We start from the raw sequence: 20245 nt of genomic DNA, 5'->3' as shown, positions 1-20245 counted from the left end.
CTGCCCCTGTGCCAGCAGCAGAGCTGGAGTGAAGCAGCAGGGGCTGTGGAGATGATGCTCACCTGGGTTACGCTTAGGAGGGGCTCTTGTAGTTTTTGGCTGCTTGGTCGTGGTGGTGCGAATGACATCCCAAAAGCTGTTGTCTGAAGGGAGGGGAAAAAAAAGACCAAAATGGTGTTACCCTCTGAAAGATGGGTTCAGATGAGTGCTGTGTGGGGAAACCCCCACCCTGCTGGGAGACTGGGGCTGCACTGGGCTCAGTGCTCTGGTCTTTACACAATTCCAGCTGATACGGGGGCTCCCCTCCCTCTGGGTGCCCTGGGGAGCCTGCAGGGAGCTCTGCATTACCTGGCTTCCCTGGCCTGGGGAAGGGTTTGGGAGTCGGCCTGGCTGGCTTGATGGTCGTCTCGGGCGTGTCAAAGAAATCAGCCAAATCCAAGTCTGCGGGAGAGAAGGGATTGTTACACTCCTGTCTGTGGGACAGCACAAGGCTGCTGGCACACGCCCCGCTCTGTGGGTGTTGTGCAATGGTGCTGCACCATTGCCAGGGCCTCCCACGTCAGGCTGGAGCTGCAAAGGGCGTCCAGCCGCTTTGCTGCTCAATCGTGACCTTTCAGAAAAGCTTGGCCACCATTTCAGTGTCCCCATCTAAGCCGTGGCTGCTGCCCAGCCCCAGCAATCCCAAAGTAATTCACTTTTGAATGCTGCTGGTACCTGCAGCATCTCCTGAGAGCTGGGGAGATGAGACGGGGCAGTGGAACCGAGCCAGTGGCTGGGACACTGCTCCCTGTGCAGCTGCCCAGGAGGGACCTTGAGCTGAGCAGGGCATGCACAGAGAGGGGCCAGGGCACAGCAATCTACTGCAGGAGCCTCTCAGTGCTATCATTCATCCAAAAAATACTCCCTGGGGAAGAAGCAACTGGCTGAGACAAAGCCTCAGCCTCCCCATGTGTCCATTTCCCAGGGGAGTTCACTGGATGGAACAACCTCTTGCTCAGGCTGTCATCCAAGCACTGAAGCCCTGCGTGTGCCTCTGGCACTTGGCTTTTCTTGTTCCTACCAAAGACCATGGTGGCCAAGGAGCCAGACAAATGAATTTGCTTAAATTTGTGCCAAGGCCCTCATGCAGGGGTGAGTGGATTTACTTAGCACTCCTCTGATGCAGTTTATTGCAGGCTCCTCCAGTGGGACTGAGCAACCCTCCAGCTCCTGTGACTGTGCTATATTTAACAGGGACTCTTTGGCCAAAACTGAGCCAGAGGAGCTGCTGGCAACAAAACTAGTGTGAATTTAAGGGAGCTTCCTCAGCTGTGGCACTGCTGGGAGCTGGCCAGGCAGCACATTTGATGTGCACCAACAGTGAGAGACCCATTCTCCCCTGGATGGGAAAGTGTCACCAAGATGGCACTTTCCATGGAGGCTAGGGATATCTTGGAATAATAAAAGGAAGGAAAATATCCTCTGGATTTCCTCCTGGAAGGAAAGCTAGCAGGTGCCATGCAGACAGGAACAAAAGCTCTTATGTAGCTGAGCAGTGATTTGTGTCTTCTCCACTGGGATACTGCAAAGTGTGCAAAATTCTGCCTTGGTTGTAAATGCTCCGCTGCCACTCACCCTCAGCAAGGACAGAAATATCAATATTGCACTTCTCTGGCCACACAGGAACAGGGCAGGTGCACACAGCAGCTTCCCCACGGGCAAGTGAAGGGGTCCCAAAGCAGCTGCTGAGGCAGCAGCACTCAGCCACACCCGGGCAGCCCATGGGGCTCACACAGCTCAGTCCCATGGGAAGTGCACCCCACACTGAGCTGAGATGATGTGCATGCAAGAAGGTCTCACCTGTCCCACCTGCCGGCTTTCTGGGGCCCTTGGGAGTGGCTGTGACAAAAAAGATGGGGAGGAAAACTGTTAGTCATAGGCATCACCAAAAATGTCACCTCTGGATTGAGAATGAATGGCAAAGATTTCACCACAGCTTTCTGACATCTGCATTTCTAAACTCAGGGCACAGGGTCATGAACACCCTGCACACCACGTGTGGCCACAGGGATCAGGACAGCCCATGGGTGAAAATGGAGCCCAGTGCTCCACAGGGCACTGCTGCCCTGAGCTGAGCCAGCATCCCAGCCCAGCTGGCGGAGAGCAGGGAGCTGCAACAATCTGCTCCGAGGCTCTGGGATCCAGCAGCAGACAGAGAAGGGCAGACACTGTACAGAGTGTGGAAACCAGCAGTGAGGTGCCAATGCTTCTGTGTCCCTGGCCGGTCAGGCAGTCCAGTGACATAAATTCAGTGGCTGTGTTGTGCACAGGAGGTTCCCTGTCAGCTGCAGGGCTGTCACCTGCTTTCAGTGACACCCTGATACTCATATCCCAGCCCCCCTGGGTGCTCCTGGGCTAAAACAAGCTACAGCCAGCCACTGAGGGGGGAGGGAGGAAGCAATATGGAAACCACTGCCTATTAATAGTGGCTGGCATTACCAAGTATATGAATAAATTATGAGCAAGAGCTGTGGCTGCTCCATTCCCATTAATTTCCACTAGACTGGAGTGGTGCTGCTGGGCTTCAATTCCAGTGTGCTGGTATGGTTTGATGTGACCCAACTCCAGACCCTTGGTTTGCTTTTTTTGGGGCTGACACAAATCCAGAGTGGGATGCAATACTTGGAGAGGCCATGGGGACAGTGCTGCCTCTTCCCTTCCCTCACTGCAGGGACTCCAGCTGGGAGAACTCCACTTGCCCTCCACTGGAGGTGGCCATTAGTCATTTCTAACCAGCTCTCTTCACATGCTGCATTAAAGGGCTTTAGCAAAACCCTAGATGAGCTGCATCCGCCCTGTGACCAAGTCTGATACCCCATGGCCTATCCTATGCAGGAGAGCTGCAGGGAGCACCCTCTATTCCACATAAACTCCAAAGTAACACACAACAAGTGTCCCTCTGTTGTTAGACCACAGCACAAGAGGCTGCAAACACTGTTACAGCTTTCCCTTCCATACCCGTGGGTACATTGTGCCTGATCCCAGAGCGTGGCATCGCTCGCGGAGCAATCCCTGCTGCTGCCCTGCCAGGCGCTGGGTCTGGGGACAGCCACCATGAACTGTGTGGGGAGTGCTGGGCAGTGAGGGGTCCTGGGTGCTGGCATTGCAGCTCTGCCACAGCATCTCCATGGCTGGGTAGCACATGGAGCCAAGATGTGTGTGGGTACACAGCGGTCTTGGGCTCAGCCCTTGGCACTGGGGTAAGGCAAGTGACATTTCCCAGGGAGGGAGATGAGCCTCCTCCCATCCCTCAGCTGCTGGGCTGGCACTCAGGTTTTGTCCTTGGGGTGTAAAACACCAAAATGCTGCATGCCAGCAGCGGGGCACCCCTGAGGAAGTGAGTTTCCTTTGGCTGATGGGCTGCACTGGAACCCAGCGAGGCAGAGCAGTGGCCTCGGGCACCGTGCGCTTTCCTGGGCACCACAGTGGCCTCGGGCACCGTGCGCTTTCCTGGGCACCACGCCGCAATGGCAGCAGGGCAGGACCTGGCGCTGCCCCTGCCTGGCTGGGCACAGCGAGCTGCCCTCCCCAGCCCGGGGAGGGACTGCAGGATGGCTCCAGGCCAACAGGGCCAGGCCAGCTGGAAGGCATTACTGAGGCAGGCAAGGAAGCCAGAAGGGCAAGCTCAGTGCCACTGCTACCTCAGAGCACGGGGGTGCTGTGCCTCTGTGGCTCCTCGCAGGAGCCAGCCAGCAAAGGGCACCGGGTCAGCAGGCAGCTTCTCCAGGACTGTCCCAGCTCCTCCTGTGTGCAACCCAGACCCCGTGTCTCCCAGGCAGAGGATGAGGCAGGTGAATCCTCTACCACCCTCCCACCAGCATCAGATCCCAAAGAACAAATTGCATCTATTAACACCTATTTGTTTTCTCCTCTTTAAAACAATGCATAAATGTGACTTACGTCGCTTGGTGACGGGGTCCAACAGGGCATCCTCTAGGCTGAAGTCATCTGTGTCATCCCCATGACCTGGAGACAAAGAATCAGCACTGGCTGTACTCACTCCACACAGAGTAAACTGCCTTTAAATAAGGCATGGCTAGACTTGTTTGCTCAAATTGCTTTGTTTTTTGCTGTTTTTTTCCAAGCCTGACCCAACACTGGTGACAAGGAAGACCTCAGCCCTTTCCAAATGCTGTGACCGTTCAATGCAGAGCAGCCATCTCCGGATTTTCCATTAGTCTGCCCTAATGGACGTGGTATAAAGACACATGTTATGCTTAGATTTGTCAAGGAGAACCTACCAATTCATCTCTTGAGCTGCCACTCATCTCTGGCTGTGCTCACGATTATATGATTGCTACACACCATGAAAACACTGGGACAGTGCAGACAAATTCGGTGGCAAACAAAAAAGCCCTATGCCCCTCTTCTTCTCAAGTGCCTTCCAACATCAAAGGCTCTGCATAAAAAAGCTGTTGCTGGCTGCCAAGCACGACTTAGCATTTCAGAGGCTGCCTGCATCATTCTGCCTTGGAAATGTGAACCAGGATGAAACCCCCATCCCAGGGATATACGTGACAGGCACAGGCAGATTTTTTTGTTAGAAATGCCTCACCACAACTCCAGTCCCATAGCCCAGGGATAACTCAGGGCTGCATCATGTTCTCCGGCAACAGGGCCAGCTAATCCTTCCTTTCTCCGTCTCTTTTTTGCATGGCATTAATTACTGTTGACTTACCCTAGTTCTGAATGTATTTGTCTTGATAAATTCATGCTTTTACATCTCGGAGCATGCTGAGTAATTAATATCCTTTGGGTTTGCTAAGTACTGCAGCACTGCAAGAGAACATTAAAATGGCTTTCCTCTTATTCCTACTGCTAAATGGATTTAGCTATTGCCACCTGAGCTCCAGTGTGCTTCATGAATAAATTTAAAGCTTTACTGACAAGGACAATAACAATGGGAAGGCACCAGTCCATCAGAAAGCAGGTATTAGCATTTCAGTGAAAAACTTCACTGGAGTGGTCACCAAGTACTGCAACAGCTGCAGTTCAGGTTCCACTCACTCACACATCACCTCTCGTCTCTTCTGCTGCCTGTGGAACACACTCAGCAGCCCTGGGGGGATGGATGTGATCTGTGTGCAGGGGCAGGGGCTGGGAAGTCGCTGTGGGTTCTCCCCCTGGCAAAGGCTCTACGTTAGGTGCTGCTGGAGGGGGTGTGTAAGGAATGAGTGTCTCAGCCCACGCTGTGTTTCTCATCCAGCTGAATGATGCCAACACCTCCCCGTGAGCCTGGAGGAACGGCCAGCAGCAGGCGAGGCAGGGAACACCCCATGAAACCCACAGGGAGAAGAGGCATGTGGAAGAGCCTCCTGCTCAGCACAGCAGGGCTGTGTCTGCCACCCTCAGCCTCCCTCCATGCCTCTTTCCTCCCTTCCTAAAATCTTTCCCTCTTGGGCCTTATTGCTTGTGAAATATTGGCGCTGTGAGACAGGCATTGCTCTCCTGCTCTGACAGCCTGGGTGAAGCTGCAGGGTTAACAAGTGGTCTGTCAGTGCAAAGGAGCAAAGTCAAAAATGTGCAAGACCATCCACAGTGTTGAAAAACACCTGCCCAGCTTGCAAGGGGGGCTGCCAAACCACCAACATCCCTGCTGAGACTCAACACACTCATCACTGTGCTGGCCAACTCCCCAGCCTTGTCAGTCTGACAATTTTGTGCAGTCTTCCTTTCCCAAAATGGCTTTTCCCCCAATCTTTACTGGGTTTCCAGGAACTAACAGGAGTCCATCATTTTTGTCTTTCTACATAAAAGCATGCTTAAAAATAGGCAGAAGGGGAAACCCACGTTGCCTCTCTGGTGGGATGAGAAGTGTTACCAGCCCGAGCGAGGAAAATGTTCTGTCACCATGTGAGCTGGCAGGAGGGACGTGGTGGCAGCACCAACTCGCAGCAATATGCCAGGAGCCCTCCCTTCTCTCTCTCTGCTCTCCATGACTAAGCCAATATTAAGGCACTGACTTGCTGCATGCTGAGCCCTGCGTTAGTGTACCCTGCCCCTGCTCTGCCTTCAGGGCAGGAGCCCAAATACCGAGGGCAGCAGTGGACAGCTGCGGGGTGTGTGCAGCTCACACTTCCCAATGACAGGCTGTGGGGGTTGTGGGGCTGCACAGAGATGTCCCCTCAGTGGGGACATGGGCCTGGCAGGGAACACAGTGTCCCAGAAAAATGGGCTCCCTCCGCCTGGCTTTGGGGGGCTCACTGGACCTGCCAGCTGAGAAGCAACCCCCCTGGGTGTGGTGACAGCTCCTTTGGCAACTTTCCCTGTGGGATGAGAGGAGAGTGCCCCTTCCAAAACCCCTCTCCAAAGAGCCAGCTGGCACATGAGGGGGCCAAGGGGGGCAAAAGGTGCTCAGGGCCTTCCATCCTCATGGGGCTGAGATAAACAACTGCTGAAGAGTCCCGGGCTAGAGCTGCATCCTGGGGGTCCTGGGGGCTTTCCCTGCCCTGGTGGGAGAGGTGGCAATGCAGCCCAAGTGAGGGTTGGGAAAACTGTGGATGCACTGAAGTGCCCAGCACAAGCTTCCCACGGAGCAGCAGGGCATGGCACAGCCCGCTACCCAGGGCTTTCCCAACGCTGCCCAAGGCAAACCAACATCCTTTTCCAGATTCCCCTAGGTGTTAGCAAGGATTAGTAATAGATTGCCAGTTAATTGAAGCTGACAACATCTGTATTGCATGCAAAGGGTGTTACAGAGATGTATTAGACCTTTTATAGATCAATAACCGAGCGCTGCTGTCACAGCCACACAAACTCCCCTGCTTGCTTCAACAGATAAGACTGGAATGCTCTCCTCATTCTTTTACTCTGTTATTAAATGGTAACAAATCTGGTACTTCATGGGCAGACACTGAAAACCCCACCAGCTGTTGGTATGTGTGTTTACTGGGCACATGCAGATTTCTGGAGGCAGCACTGCCACTCCCTGCACTGTCCTGTGAAATCCCTTTTGGGGCCCTGACACTGCCCCACAGTCACTGCAGGAGTGGAGCTCCCAAAGCCCGCTGATGGGAACTCAGGCACAGCACAGAGTATCTTTACAGTAAGGGTTTATACTTTCTGGGAGAGCCTGGGGCCCATTCCTACACATCAGTACTCACAAGCTGCTGAGCTGCAGCAGAGTTTTGTCTCTGATGCCCATGAAGCCGAGACAGGGTTGTGCATGCCCTGTCACGCCACCTTCCCCGCAGGACACCCCCACCTACAACCTGTTACAGGGCCACAAGAGCAGTGATCCACAAACCCCCCTCTGCTGGCTGCTCAGTGCTGGGCAGCAGTAAGGGATCCTTGTCAGGGCTGATGACTGGGCTAGTGTGGGTCACTTTTTTCCCTACCCTTGCACAGTTTGGAAGAACCCTGCTCTTTGGCTGCTGGGAGAAAATGCACATCCCCTGGGGCTACTGGGGGCAATTCCAGCCCTGAGTGCCACCAGCCAAGGGCAGTGGAGCACCCATGGGACTGCAGCTCTATGGTGAGGGGGGAATAGGCAAAGAGATATGTTTTCCATATTTTTCTTTAATCTGGCAATCCACAGAGACCAAGCTGGGACATCACATGGCACCCAATATGAATCCCCCAAAGCCAGAATGGGGAGGGGTGGGAGCCCAAGGCTGCAGCTGTGTCCAGCAGAAGCTGTGTAACAGGGGTGAGAGTTACAGCCGAGCCAGCACTGCAGACTGCCCCACCTCTTGCTGAGTCCCCTCGCCTTGCCGGGGTATTTTTAATCAGAGCTAGCTGCTCTTTGAAGGTAGAAGGGTTTTGTGCCTTAATGTATTCTCTCCTCATTATTTTCTGTAGCAGGCAGCTCAAACACACAATTGTACTCGTCAGCTTTTTAGTTTTTACAATTATATATATATTCTAATTAAGCCCCTCTGTTTGACAAAGCTTGAATTACAGTATCATAATTCACACCCAGTATATTGCCAGGCCGTCTGCAGCACTCAGAGCGAGGTGTATTCCATTTTTAGCAGCAGCCCACGGATCTCTTTGTGCAATATATATGTGTTTAGCTTCCCTGGGAATAGAGAGCCTGCGACGGCACGAGATTGACAGCCCGGGAGATTACCCGAGAATGCAAAGCAGGTACAAGGGCAGCAGAAAGTAATTCCAACTGCCTGACTTCCACGGTGCAGGCTGGGTGGGCACTGCATCCACCTTAGGAGCAATGCAGTGGGAGGAGGAGCAGGAGGAAAGCAGGAGAGCAAGTACTGTGGCAGCCAGAAGGGTGTCCCCAGTGACCAAGCTCACCTTTTTGGCTCCAAGTTAAGATGTTGGCACCCGTGGGTGTGTGGGTGGGTGGGCCTGAGGCTGGGCACCCACAGCTGTGCTGGGAGCTCTGGGCAGGGTGCTGGGGAAGGAGGGGTTTGGGAGCAGAGCTGTGTTGCTGGACTCTGCGCTGCATCCTCGCAGTGGGGTTTCTGCCATCTCAGCAGAGACACACCCCAAAAGTCTGTGGGGAGTAAAGGGCTGCTCCCCCATGGGCATGGTCTGCCCTGCTGCAGCTGGGGTGCCCGGGGCAGCACTGAGTGTCCCCAAGGACCTCTCCTGGTGCAGGTGACACCACAACACCACCGGCCAGAGCAGAGCTTTGGAATCACCAATGCCTCCACCACTGCTGTCTGGGCACTGGCCCCAGCCACTGCCAAATGGGTGGGGAATTTACTTGTGAATCCCAAATTCTTGCTGGCTGCTAAGGCCGAAGCACAGCTCCACGTGTGCAGGGAGAGCAGTGCTCCTCGGAGCTGGGCTGTCACAGACAGTCTCTGGTAGCAGTGCTGGTGGAGCAGGTGGCTAAAGGCAGCTTCTGTGCAGCTGCACCGCTCCCTGCAGAGAGGCCAGGCTGCCTCCTCAGCACAGACCTCCTCCTCAAGGTAGCTCTGCCTTGAAAAGCAGACTTTGAACTTCCAATTTATCTCCTCAGCTGCTGCCGGGGAAGACTGGCTGCCCTGCACAAACAAGCTGTCAGCAGCCTGCCAGGGCAAGGGGTGGAAGGGCTCTGCTGGGAATAAACAGCCCCTTGCACTCACCCCAGCAGTGGGACCAACAGCTGATGCTGGGGACACAGCAATCCAGCCCAGGGCACGAGCAGTACAGAGCAGTGGGACACATTCCCCCAGCTGGGATGACCCCTGCTCCTTGCAGGGGATGAGGGAATGCTGCTGCCCTTGCTCTCTATTCTCAGTGAAACATTTTGATTTTCAGAAGTACTAATCAAAAATCACTCTTGATTATGACAAAAACAACCTCTGCTGAATTTCTTTTTTTTAATGCAATTAAAAAGGGTGTATGGTAATTCCAAGCAATCTCGCTCTTGAGATTAAAGGAAAGCCTGCCAGGAAGCACATGAATAAAGCTTTAAGATGAGAATTTGCATAATGAAGACTGTCTCTTTGTGGAGGGACTGATGGTGGTTGTGTTTGAAACCTATTAAGGGAAATGCCTAAAAGGCTCCACTGCAGCCAGGGCACTGCTGTCCTGGCCCGTGCAGCACCCACGCTGCCCTCAGCCCCACCAGAACCCCAGCTCTGCCCCCTCCTCCAGCCAGTGCCCCAGGACAGGCCAGGAGAGGCAGCACAGCCCCCGTGCAAGCTCTGAAGTCTGCAGCTCAGGACAACACACCTCACCTGGGCTCTAAGCCACAGCAGAACACCACGGTTCTGTGGGGCAGCTGCATGAGAAGCAGGTGTCTGGGGCAACTCGATTTCAAAGCTTACTAGGAATAATGTAAATTATTTGGCAGTGGTATACCAAATAAGCTCTACACCCAGGAGCTGGTGAGCAAAACCAGCCTGTGTCAGGCTCCTTCCCAGCAGACATCACTGGCACCACAACACAGGGCAGGGCCAAAAGGGCATCCTGGGTGAGCAGAAGGGAGCCCTCACTGGGACCTGCCTGGCCACACACTGGATGCTCGAGGGATGCAGTGCCCATCTAGCCTGCGCCACGCTGAGGGCTGCATAAAGGTCTGAAGGCATCTTCTCCCCACCTGCTGTGGAAGGACAGACCTCCAGCTTGCCTCCAAAGCACCTGAAGAAGCAGCACCAGCCTGCACACCCTGCCATGTCCCACAGCCCCGGGGAGCAGCTGGGGGCTCAGTGTGTGCTGCCAGAGCCATTCAGAGAGCTGCCAGCAGGTCCCTCTGCAGACACCAGACAAAAAACACAGCAGGGAGGAGTTTTTCATCTGCTGCCCTCTTGCTCAGCCTTTCCACCCCTCCAGAGCAAGATTTAAAACCCCAGAGGGAAGCGCCCTTGACTTGTCTTTGCCAACAGCTGCATCTGGTAACTGGCTGGCACAGAGCCTGCCCTATCTGCCAGCACAGAGGCTGCAAGGAACCCTTGAAAGCTGAGGGTCCCTGCCACAGACAGACAAACACCTCCCCGTGCCAGCAGCAACCCTGAACAGCTCTGAGGGAAAGCAGAGCCCCATCAAGGTCGGCAGGACCAAAGCCAGGAAAGGCTCTGCATGGGGGTTTCCCACGGAATGCCTTGGGCTGGCAGCTGATGGCCAGGTCTGCCCCATCTCTGGCTCCACAGCAGCATCCTCGCTCTGACCCCACGGGAAACCCATGTTTCAGCAGCTCTTCCATCACAGGATGGTCCCAGACCAGGTAGGCCTGCTCTGGCAACACAAGATAACAAAACAGTTTTCTTCAGTATGAGTACTTAAAGCTTTCCAGGTTTCCAGGGCTCTCTGCCATCCCAGTGCATGGAGCAGGTGATGTTTTCTAAGCAACTTTAATATGATAGCTGTTCCTTGAGGCTTGTGTCAGAGAGGACTCTGCCACAGCACTGCCAAAACCTGCTTTCAATTAGTCCCAGATCAATTGCACCCGGAGCAAAAGGCTGAAAGGTCTAGAGCAGATATATTTAAGGTTCCTCCACTTCTGGGGCATGCCTGAGCCCAGCTCTGCACTTGTGCTGAGGATGGGGTGATGGCCAGCTTTCTGTGCCTGGAGTGGGTACCAGGACATTGCAGCCAAGGACTAGGGAGGGCAGGAAGAGTTCAGCCTGTCCCAGACCTCACAGGAGCTCTGCAAATCTCTGACCCTCCCCCTGACTGTGGGAAAATGCCCCAAGTGTAACCCTCAGTAACTTAAAGGTGTATAAGAAAGGGAGCTGGTTTTCCTTTCCACTTTCTTGCTGTTTGGGGATTTTTAAAGGAAGAACAAGGTATATCCCTAAAGGGGAAAGGATGTGGACAGCATCATTATTTTATTCCCACACCCCAACCACTTTGCAAGAGGCTAAGGGGAAATTAGCACTGAACCAACTGCACAGGATGGAGAATAGTTAAAGATGACTTTTCAGTGATGAAAAAAAAAACCAAGAGTGTCACCCTGGGCTTGGGTTTGTCCCCACCAGATGCTGTGTGCAGGTGTCTGCTGGAGAACTGGATTACTGCCCTGGCAGCAAGGGAAGGGTGAACGTGGGGGTGCCATGATCACTGCCCAGCAGGCACCAGCCTGGTTTCCCCCGACAGACACAGTCTGGGGCAGCACTGCTGAGAGCCAGCCCTGGCAGGGGCAGGCAGCTGGGGACAGGAGCAGGATCTGAGCAGAAACCACTCTAGGGGCAACCTTGGCACTCCCTGTGCCCAAGTGTCCCACCCTCAGCCCTCACCCAGCCTTACCAGGCAGAGAGTGGGACACGTGGACCCTAGCTCACTTGGTTTGTGACTCCTAGTGAAGGTCCAAAAGCACAGCAAGTTCCTTTTCCTCCTATAACTGTGGCTACAGGGCTGAAAATTGGGGGATGTGGTGGTAGAGTCAGTCTTCTTTACAGAAGCTGGTGTGGGGCTGTGGTTTGGGTTTGTGCTGGAACAGTGCTGATAATTCAGGGCTGTTTTCATTCTCACCTGAGCAGCATTAGCAGAGCCAAGGTCTTTCCTGCTCCTCACCCACCCCACCAGCAAGAGGCTCCACAAGGAGCTGGGAGGGGACACAGCCAGGACAGCTGACCCCACTGACCCAGGGGATATCCCATAATATGGCACCGTGTTCAGCATAGAAATTTGGGGAGGAGGAGGAAGGGGGGACGTTTGGAGTGACAGCGTTTGCCTTCCCAAGTCACTGTTCCAGGTGATGGAGCCCTGCTGTCCTGGGCATGGCCGAGCACCTGCCTGCCATGGGAAGTGGGCAATGAGTCCCTTGGTTTGCTTTACCTGCCTTTTAAAGCTGCCTTGATCCCAACCCATGAGTTTTCTCACTTTTACCCTTCCTGTTCTCTTCCCCATCCACACGTGGGGGGAGCTGCAATGGCTGTGTGGGGCAGAGCTGCCAGCTGGGATCACACCACCACAGCTGCTTCCATGCCTGCTGTCCACCCAGAAAGATTACAATGTACATTCACATTAGCCATATGATTTCTACTTACACATTAAGTAACGGCTATGAATTTGTCTATTGCCAAAGATGCCTGGTCATCAACCAGACAACAAATTGTGGCACGAAAGCATTTTGTTCATGACCCAGTGCAGGAACAACTGATGACAAAGTCAGTGATGCAGGAGCCCAAAGGAAACTGAAGCAGGAGATTAAATGCTTATCACCTGATTCCCGGTGGAAAAAAAGATTCCTCTCATCAGATAAAGATCAAGAGGTGCTGTAGTTAAAAGTAGGTAAATAGGGAATCACACAGTAAAAATGCTGGTTCATCACTTGGGATGTGATGCTCCTGTCACAACGTGCTATTTAAAATCAGCAGCAGAGCAGAGTGGGAAGGAAGACGGGGGTAATGCTGACAGATGGAGCAGGGCTCCGGGAGAGCATGGGGGCCCAGCCCGCTCCCGCGGCTGAGAGCAGCCGTCTGCCCCGGGCACCGCGGGGCTCCGCTGCTGTCCCGCCTCCCGCGGCCCCTCCCCGCGCAAAGCTGCGCTACTCGGGCCGGGAGGGGAGAGGCTGCGAGCCCAGCGGGGCTGCCCACCGCCGCACCCTCCCGCCGTGCCCCGGGTCCTGCGGCTCTGCTGCTCCGGAGCATCCCCGATCCAGGCAGGGCTGCCACGGGAAGGAACCAGCATGGAGAGACAGCAGGGCGGGGGGCTGCACCCTCCAAGTAGGAAGCAGTAACAGAGATCTGCTGGAGATAATTCTGAGCAGGTGGTGCAGGAACTGGTGCTGATTTTTAACCACCCAGCCGGCAGCTGTGAGACCTCCCCTCCCGGCTCGCCCACAGCGAGGGAAGCTGTGCCGCATCCCTCGGCCTTTTCCAACAGCTTGTTTTCAATAAGGTGAATTTGGCTCCTTGCTTTCACAGAGGAGTCTGGAGAAGTCTCTAAAAAGGTGAGTTTGGGGTGTGTATCCAGCTTCTGCTTCCTATGCCCAGCACACGCTGCATCCCCATCACTGGGGGACCAGGTGCTGTCTAAACAGAGCACTCTGTGCTATTAATGTGGTATGAAATAATTAAAACATAAAACCATGCTCAGTGCGTTCAAAGAGAAGTCCAGCAACAGGTCTCTCGCTCTCTCTAACCCTACTTGGAGAGGAAATAGCACCAACACTTGCAAACCCGACTGTCTGCAAGCTGTTGTGGTTCTGAGATTTTCTCTGTGAAAGCATAAATAATTCACTCAGTTAAGACCATCATTACAAAAAAGAAAGAAGGAATACACTGACTTTTTAAATATATATTTAACATCACTTAAAAATGCTCTATTTTCTGCATGAGGTGAAAAACATGTTTGGGATCTGTGGGTGTTTTTAAAAGCATAATGAGCTCAAGGCTCAGTGCTGTCCTGAGGCGGGGGGGTGGCAGTTGGAAATAACACATTACAGTTTCCTCAAATAATCACACAGAACTGCATGGCATGGGCTCAGTGTCTCTGGACAGTGCAAGGGACAGGCTGGCACCAGCAGCAGTAGCTGGGGCCTGGCAAGTGGGGCAGGCTGAATACCCACCCCAGGGGAAGCAGCTGGGGCAGAACCCAGCCTGTGGCTGAGTCACAAAGCAGGGGCTCAGAGCAGGCTTGCAGCAGCTGGCAGCAGCACGCTGGATGGGATGGGATGGTTTGATTTTGGGGGGATGCAACCTCTTCTGCCTAGTGCTGCATCGGCATAAGGTGGCATGGTGATTGTAGGTGGCACTTTAGGAGGAATTTCTTCACTGAAAGGGTAATGAAACATTGGAATGGACTGCCCAAGGAGATGGTGGAGGCACTGTCCCTGGAGATGTGTAAGAGACTGGACGAGGCACTCTGTGCCACTGTGTGGTTGATGTGGTGGTCTTTGGTCACAGGTTGGACTCAGTGACCTCACAGGGTCTTTTCTGACCTAATTGATTCTGTGATTCTCTGGCCAAAAGAACTTCCAGGGTGAGAAAATGTGCCAGGGATAAGTTGCAGCAATTCTGGGCCATTCCACCTCTTCAGGCTCTGGAGTGGAAACTAAGCAAAGCTCCAAGAGGAAGGCTGTGTACCAGATGGCAGGATGGGACCTGGGGAGGTTTTTATTCTAAATGAGTCTACATTTGCCTGGCATTATTTTCACTCAGGTTTTACTGTCTGGAAAGATGACCCAAGCCCTGCAGTAGCAGGAACACCTGAATGGAGGTGTCTGGTCACCACAGAGACATCCCACCAAGCTGCTCAAGTTCACCCCACAGAGAGACACTAGATAGAGACATTCCTCAAGCTCCTACACCTAAAAGGACACTTTTGCCAGCAGACAAAGCTTTAGGGACACAGACTAATGTGCTGTTCAAAATTTTATCAGCTATCTAACATCTGTTCTGCAGCACAAGCACTTCTTTTGCCATCCACAGCTGGGGCTGGAAACCTCTTCTGCTTGTTTAACTTTTGCCTTCTACTCTCCCAGAGCCAGAACTGCAGTTACCCCTAAACACCCAACCTAGAGCATGTCCTTCTGAAGCAGGATTTCAGTAAGATAATTCCAACTTTGACAAGTTCTTTTTACCCAGACTTCTTTGTGCACAGGCAAAGAGAGCATTTCAAAGGGCAAGCAAAATTCTGTGCAGCTGTCCTTCCCCAGCACTTTGTTTGCTGGAGACAACTCTGTACCAGCCTGCAGAGCCTTCTAACAGCAGAATGATGCTGCTCTCAGTGTCCCTCCTCCCTGTCCGAGCCACCATCTCCAAAATCTTGCCAATGCCTCTGGTTTCACTTGCTTTGGTTTTTTTTACACATGTACATGGTGAGCACACCAGATCTCTACAGCAACCTGGCCATCTCCTTCCCTGGAGATGCTGCTCATGTGGCTGGGAAACAGAGCTCACACTCAGCATCAGCTTTCTGCCTGTGGCCCCAGTTCTCCTCCCACTGTAAGTTTCTGGGTTTCCTAGAAAAGGCTGAAAAGCAAAGGAAAAGGATTTTGGAGTGACTGCAAGGCAGTTTCATAAATATGTATTAGCATTAACTTCACCCCCATCACACCAGCAGGCTGAGCTCACAGAAGATCAAACCCAAAGCTGACCCTGAGCAGCTCCACTGAAATCCCTGAGAGTGCAGAGGCAGCACTCACCTCTCTCTCTTTGCCATGGCTTGTATCAGGACTTTGTTTCCTTCTCAAAAGCGCTGTTCCCTCAGCAGTCACGTTCCTGTGCTCGCATCCTAAATCACAGCTAGTGACTCCAGCATCTGGATCCCCAACTTTGAAGTTTCCCTTTCAAAGTCCTTTCATGTTCTACATTTTGATGTGCCGCGTTCATCTTCTCCCGCTTTCCTCTACTTGAGCACTTCCACTGATTGTGAATTGTATCAATCAGCTTACAAAGGAATTATTGCAAAGCTTTTCTCTCTGCCATCAGTGTTATGTAGTTTATTAAGCGTGTGTTTTGTTATTAGAGTGGCTTCAGAAGCAATGTCTAATAAAACCCCAGTTGTTCCTTTAGCTAATTGTGAAGTTAATGCCTTAAACCTCCAGGAGATATTCTTCCAAGAAGAAAACAAATTTGGGTTTAAACCAAGTAGTTTTAAAGGTTTATTCCAGTCAACTCGGGAGATCAATAGACACTTCTGTTTTATGTGCTTTAAGGGCTGAAACGTTTGCAACCGATGTAAGAAAAAAAAATCACATTTTTGTAGAGGGGGAAAAAAAACTCAAGAGTTAAACAGTGATTTCCAAACATGTTTATCACTAGGCTGTTAGAAGAAAAAATTCTAAATACAAGTAGAACCATGGAAATTAATTATTTCCACAGCTATGTACATAAATATCTGAGCATGGCACATTTAATTAATGCATATGTGTTCAAAGATCAGAGATAATTTGTAAGAAAACCAATTTGGCTTCTCCTGCTTTGTCATACATACTAAAGACATTATCTAAGTAAAAATTATGCTTTAAATGTATTACTTTGACTCGCCACTGATACCTGGTAATTATAACTTTAATATCACAATAATGTATTATAAGAAATATTTTCAGCAGCTTTATACAATGCTGTTATCTCCTTTAGTTTCGACAACAATGCCAAACCCAGCCTTTCTCTTCTATTGCAAATAATTCCTCCCTGCTCTCTGGAACATCCACGGCGAGTGACCCTGGCAAGTGACGGGGCACAGAGACACAGGGTCACCGTCCACTGGCAGCCCCGTTTCTGCCAGCAGCAACCACAGCTGCCCAGTGCAACACTGGAATAGATGAGGAAAACCTAATCTAGTCAAGAGTCCAGACAGCTGAAAAAATCATCTGGAAGAGATGGCTCCTTTCTGCTTTGCCGTGCCCTCCGTTGGGCACGCTGGTGCGGAGCCGGCGCAGGGACTGCAGCCATCTGTGCAACAGCTACAAGAGCCAACTGCACCGGCCGACACTGCCTTCACATTTTAGCAATTATTGTAATTGCTGGTAGTCACACTCGCGAGGAGAGGTGATTTGTGAGATGCTGCCTATGAAGACACGGGTGACAAGGCAGCTTGTCAGCGCTGAGACGGCAACTTTGGGGAACACGCCCAACTGCTCTTAGCCGCTTGCAGAGTGAAGGTGTTCTTCAACCTTTTCTGACGAAACTGCCCGTGCCCCTTCTGCCTGGCCTGCGAGAGGAAACCTTGCGCTCCCTCCAACAAGCCCTCAGATGTCAAATTTGCCAGCTTTCAAAGAAAACACATCAATGCGTTTCTGTACACGCCTATGAGACTGAGGACAGGAGAGGGGAAAACAACAAGACCGGTAAGTTTCTTGCTCGACTCTTACTGTTTTCCACAAGCATGGGGTTAACCCTGGATGACTTAAAAACATGAAACATAACTACATTCTGGAAAAGTCACGGATCTGTGAATTTAAAACACCATGCAATGTGCTGGCACGGGGAATGCTTGCCTCTGGCTACAGCCAGTAGGCTTTGCAGGGTGTTGGGTTTTCTCCACCGTCTCAAAATACTTTAATGCTTCAGCCCCCCAGCACACCGGGAACAGGCAGAGTTTAGCAGCACTGGCCAGGGGGCTGGTGTCTGTTTCCAGCACTGCTGGTGTCTGTTTCCAGCACTGCAGCCACAGGCAGGCAAGGCTGTGGGCAGAGGCAGCTGGGAGGCACAGACAGATGTGGCACAGCTGTGTCTGACAGCCCAGACAGGGCACTGAAGCACACAGCCATGAATGAAGGGAAATGCACTAGAATGTGATCAGAGAGAAACCCAAACCCTTTCTTTCCCATTAAAAAGTGAAGTTTGCTCCTGCTTTACTGGGCAGTCAGACAACGCACACATCAGTCTTGTGTCAGTAGTGCAGGTGGACCACAGTTGCAGGAATCATGCTAGGTACTGACTTTGTTGTTTGATATTCTTAGTTCTTGGTAATATGTAAATCTCTGAGCTTCCAAGAGACTGGGCTGCCCACAGCCTGCCTTCAGCACTACTGGAGCAACTGTTTCAGATCAAGAAGCCAAAACAAACAAACAAAAAAAAAAACAAAAACAAAAACCCGCTGGGGAATAGAGGGCAATGAAGAAGTGTGATTTCTATTGCTGCTGTTCTGAAGAAATGGCAGAGAACGCCCTGCCAGGGAAACCCACTGCCTTGCCACTACCTGTTATCCTCCCGTGGGTACAGGATGATGGCAGGGAGGCTGTGCTGGTACCCAAAAAGGCCAGGTCAGTGCTCAGGTGGGGAAGGGCTCCCAAGGCTCTGTCAGGCTGCTGCAAAGCCATTCCAACACACGTGGCAGAGAGAGAGGGAGGGAGGAGCAGGCACCCACCCACGGGCTGGGAGAGCCCTTGCCGGAGCGCACCGGGGGAGGAAGCAGGGGCCAGGTGGAAAGGCTGTGCCGCACACCAGCACCCCGCTTCGGCGTGTCCCGTGCCAAGGCTCTGCACCGGACGGGAGGCAAGAGCAGAGCCCGCTCCCCCTTGCACAGGGATTGCCACCGAGAGGCAATTTACAAACTCTATGTTGTTCAATTACTTGTGAAGCCTCACGCTGGCAAGAATAATTTATGAATGTTTCAGTGAAATTCATTTTGATACAAACACAGCCAAGGATATTTAAGAGTTGGACTCTGCAGCCCAAGAGCTCAAAACCAGCATTTTTGTTTACACACGTTGCAAAAAACACAAAATGCAAATAGCTTTAGTACTGACTAATCAGATTTTTTTTTTAACCAAAAATCAAGATTCTATGCACTGTCTCAGCTCAGCCTGTCAAACTGATATCCATCAATTAAAAATGCAGCCGCTACCCTGGTCAGCATAAGCAGCTCCGTACCACACTGTTACCATTCCAGGTGCACAAACAGGTAGGTGCCAAATGCAAACAAACTAATTCCAGGCTGACTCATGGAAAACCGAATCTATTCCAACAGCAAGAGCTGCCTGGGTTTCAGTTCGCTATCTGCTTTGATGCTGATACCTTCTAACCCGTCTGTGCTTGCCGGGTGCCTCCTGGTTAATAGCAGATTTTGTTTAGAAAAACTTTCCTGAGGCTTTTTACATGTCTACATGTTGTCTATTTCCTCTGCATAGCCTTTAGAAGGACGTTTCTTTTCAATTCAAACATACAGCTTTTTAGAAGTACCCTTGGGTTTTTTTTAAGGAGACAAAGAGTTGTGGTGAACTTTGCATTGATTTTAATTTCTTCCTCCCCACCCTCCTAAAAACAGCTTTTTTTTTTTTTTTTTTCCCTTCCTAGTTGCTGCTTAGCTGGGAACGATTTCTGGGTTAGACTGTTCTGATCTGCAGAAATAACAGTGGGACAAAAAAAGAGTGAGAATACAACCAGCAGCCCGACAAATTTGGGTCACACAGAGAATCCGCTAATCCAACAGCTAGCGAGCAGACAGACAGACCCAAACTCCTCTCGCGGTGACTGCATGGCTACCTCTGCTCAGGATTAACTGAGCCCCAGGCTGCTCCAGAGCTCTACAGCTGCAGCATCGCGCTCCTTAGGCACCGCTGGAACACTGTCACCCGAAGGCAGCGGCTGCGCTCCGCGGCGCGTCGGTCGGCAGCGCTGTCACCGAGCGCGGTCGGAGCCGCCCTACCTGAGGGCAGCGCTGCGGCCCCGGCCCCGCGGCCAGCGGGGAGCAGGGCCAGGGGGCCGCAGGCGGGCACAGCCCGGGCTGGGGGTCGGGATAAGGAGGGGGACAAGGATGGTCTGCGGCCCCGGTGCACAGGCTGGCACCCCGCCATCCGCTGCGGACTCGGGGCGCTCTGCGCAGGGTGGGGCCCGAAGGGGGCAGCCCCCTCCCCGAGGCGATCCCCGGGGGTGCACCCTCCCAGCTGGGGCCTCTCCTAGGCGCGCATCTCTCCGGCCCCGTGAGACCCCCGGGACAGGCTCCGCGCTACCGGGGGGAATATCCAGCCCGAGAAGCCCCCACGGCGAGGGGGCCGCAACGCCCGCATCCCTGGCGGGGAGCATCCCTCGGGGGGAGCATCCCGCGGGGTGACCCCGGCCGGGGGCGGGGGTCCGCCGCTCCTGGGCCGAGCCCGGCGCCGCGATCATGCGCGCAGCACACCGCGCCCCCCGGGCCCCTCTGCCCCGGGCCGCCCCTCCCGCCGCGCCCGCCCGGCCCGGGCCGCCCTACCTGCGCCCAGCAGCGCGGCGAAGGCCAGCAGCAGCCCCAGGAGGCGGCGGCCGGCCATGGCGCGGCACGGCTGCGTCTGCCGCGGGCTCCGCTCCCCTCTCCGCCGGGGCGGGACGCGGCCGTGAGGGGCGGGCGCTCCGCGCCACCGCCCCCCGCCCCCCCCGCCGGGCCGCGCCCCCCGCCCGGCCCCGCGCAGCGGAGCGGCGGCTGCGGGGAGAGCCGCGGGCCCCGG

General features: G+C 53.3%; 1 protein-coding gene across 2 annotated transcripts in view; it reads right to left on the bottom strand.

The window, feature by feature from the left end:
- CD99L2 (CD99 molecule like 2) overlaps nt 1–20168 on the bottom strand; it is a 30902-nt gene extending 10734 nt beyond the window's left edge. For both annotated transcript variants that reach the window (XM_038123123.1, XM_038123125.1), the window contains exons 1-5: nt 20014–20168; nt 3940–4005; nt 1840–1878; nt 349–441; nt 63–143 (exon numbers count right to left, since the gene is read on the bottom strand). In XM_038123123.1, coding sequence (XP_037979051.1) covers nt 63–143; nt 349–441; nt 1840–1878; nt 3940–4005; nt 20014–20071 — 337 coding nt within the window. In that variant the 5' untranslated portion in view covers nt 20072–20168. The remainder of the gene's footprint in view (nt 1–62; nt 144–348; nt 442–1839; nt 1879–3939; nt 4006–20013) is intronic.
- Between the last annotated feature and the right edge of the window lie 77 nt (nt 20169–20245).

Source organism: Motacilla alba, chromosome 4A (assembly GCF_015832195.1).
Source record: "Motacilla alba alba isolate MOTALB_02 chromosome 4A, Motacilla_alba_V1.0_pri, whole genome shotgun sequence".
NCBI classification, from domain to species: domain Eukaryota; kingdom Metazoa; phylum Chordata; class Aves; order Passeriformes; family Motacillidae; genus Motacilla; species Motacilla alba.
The sequence above is the reverse complement of the archived record's forward strand: the minus strand, read 5'-3'. Positions and strand labels throughout refer to the sequence as shown.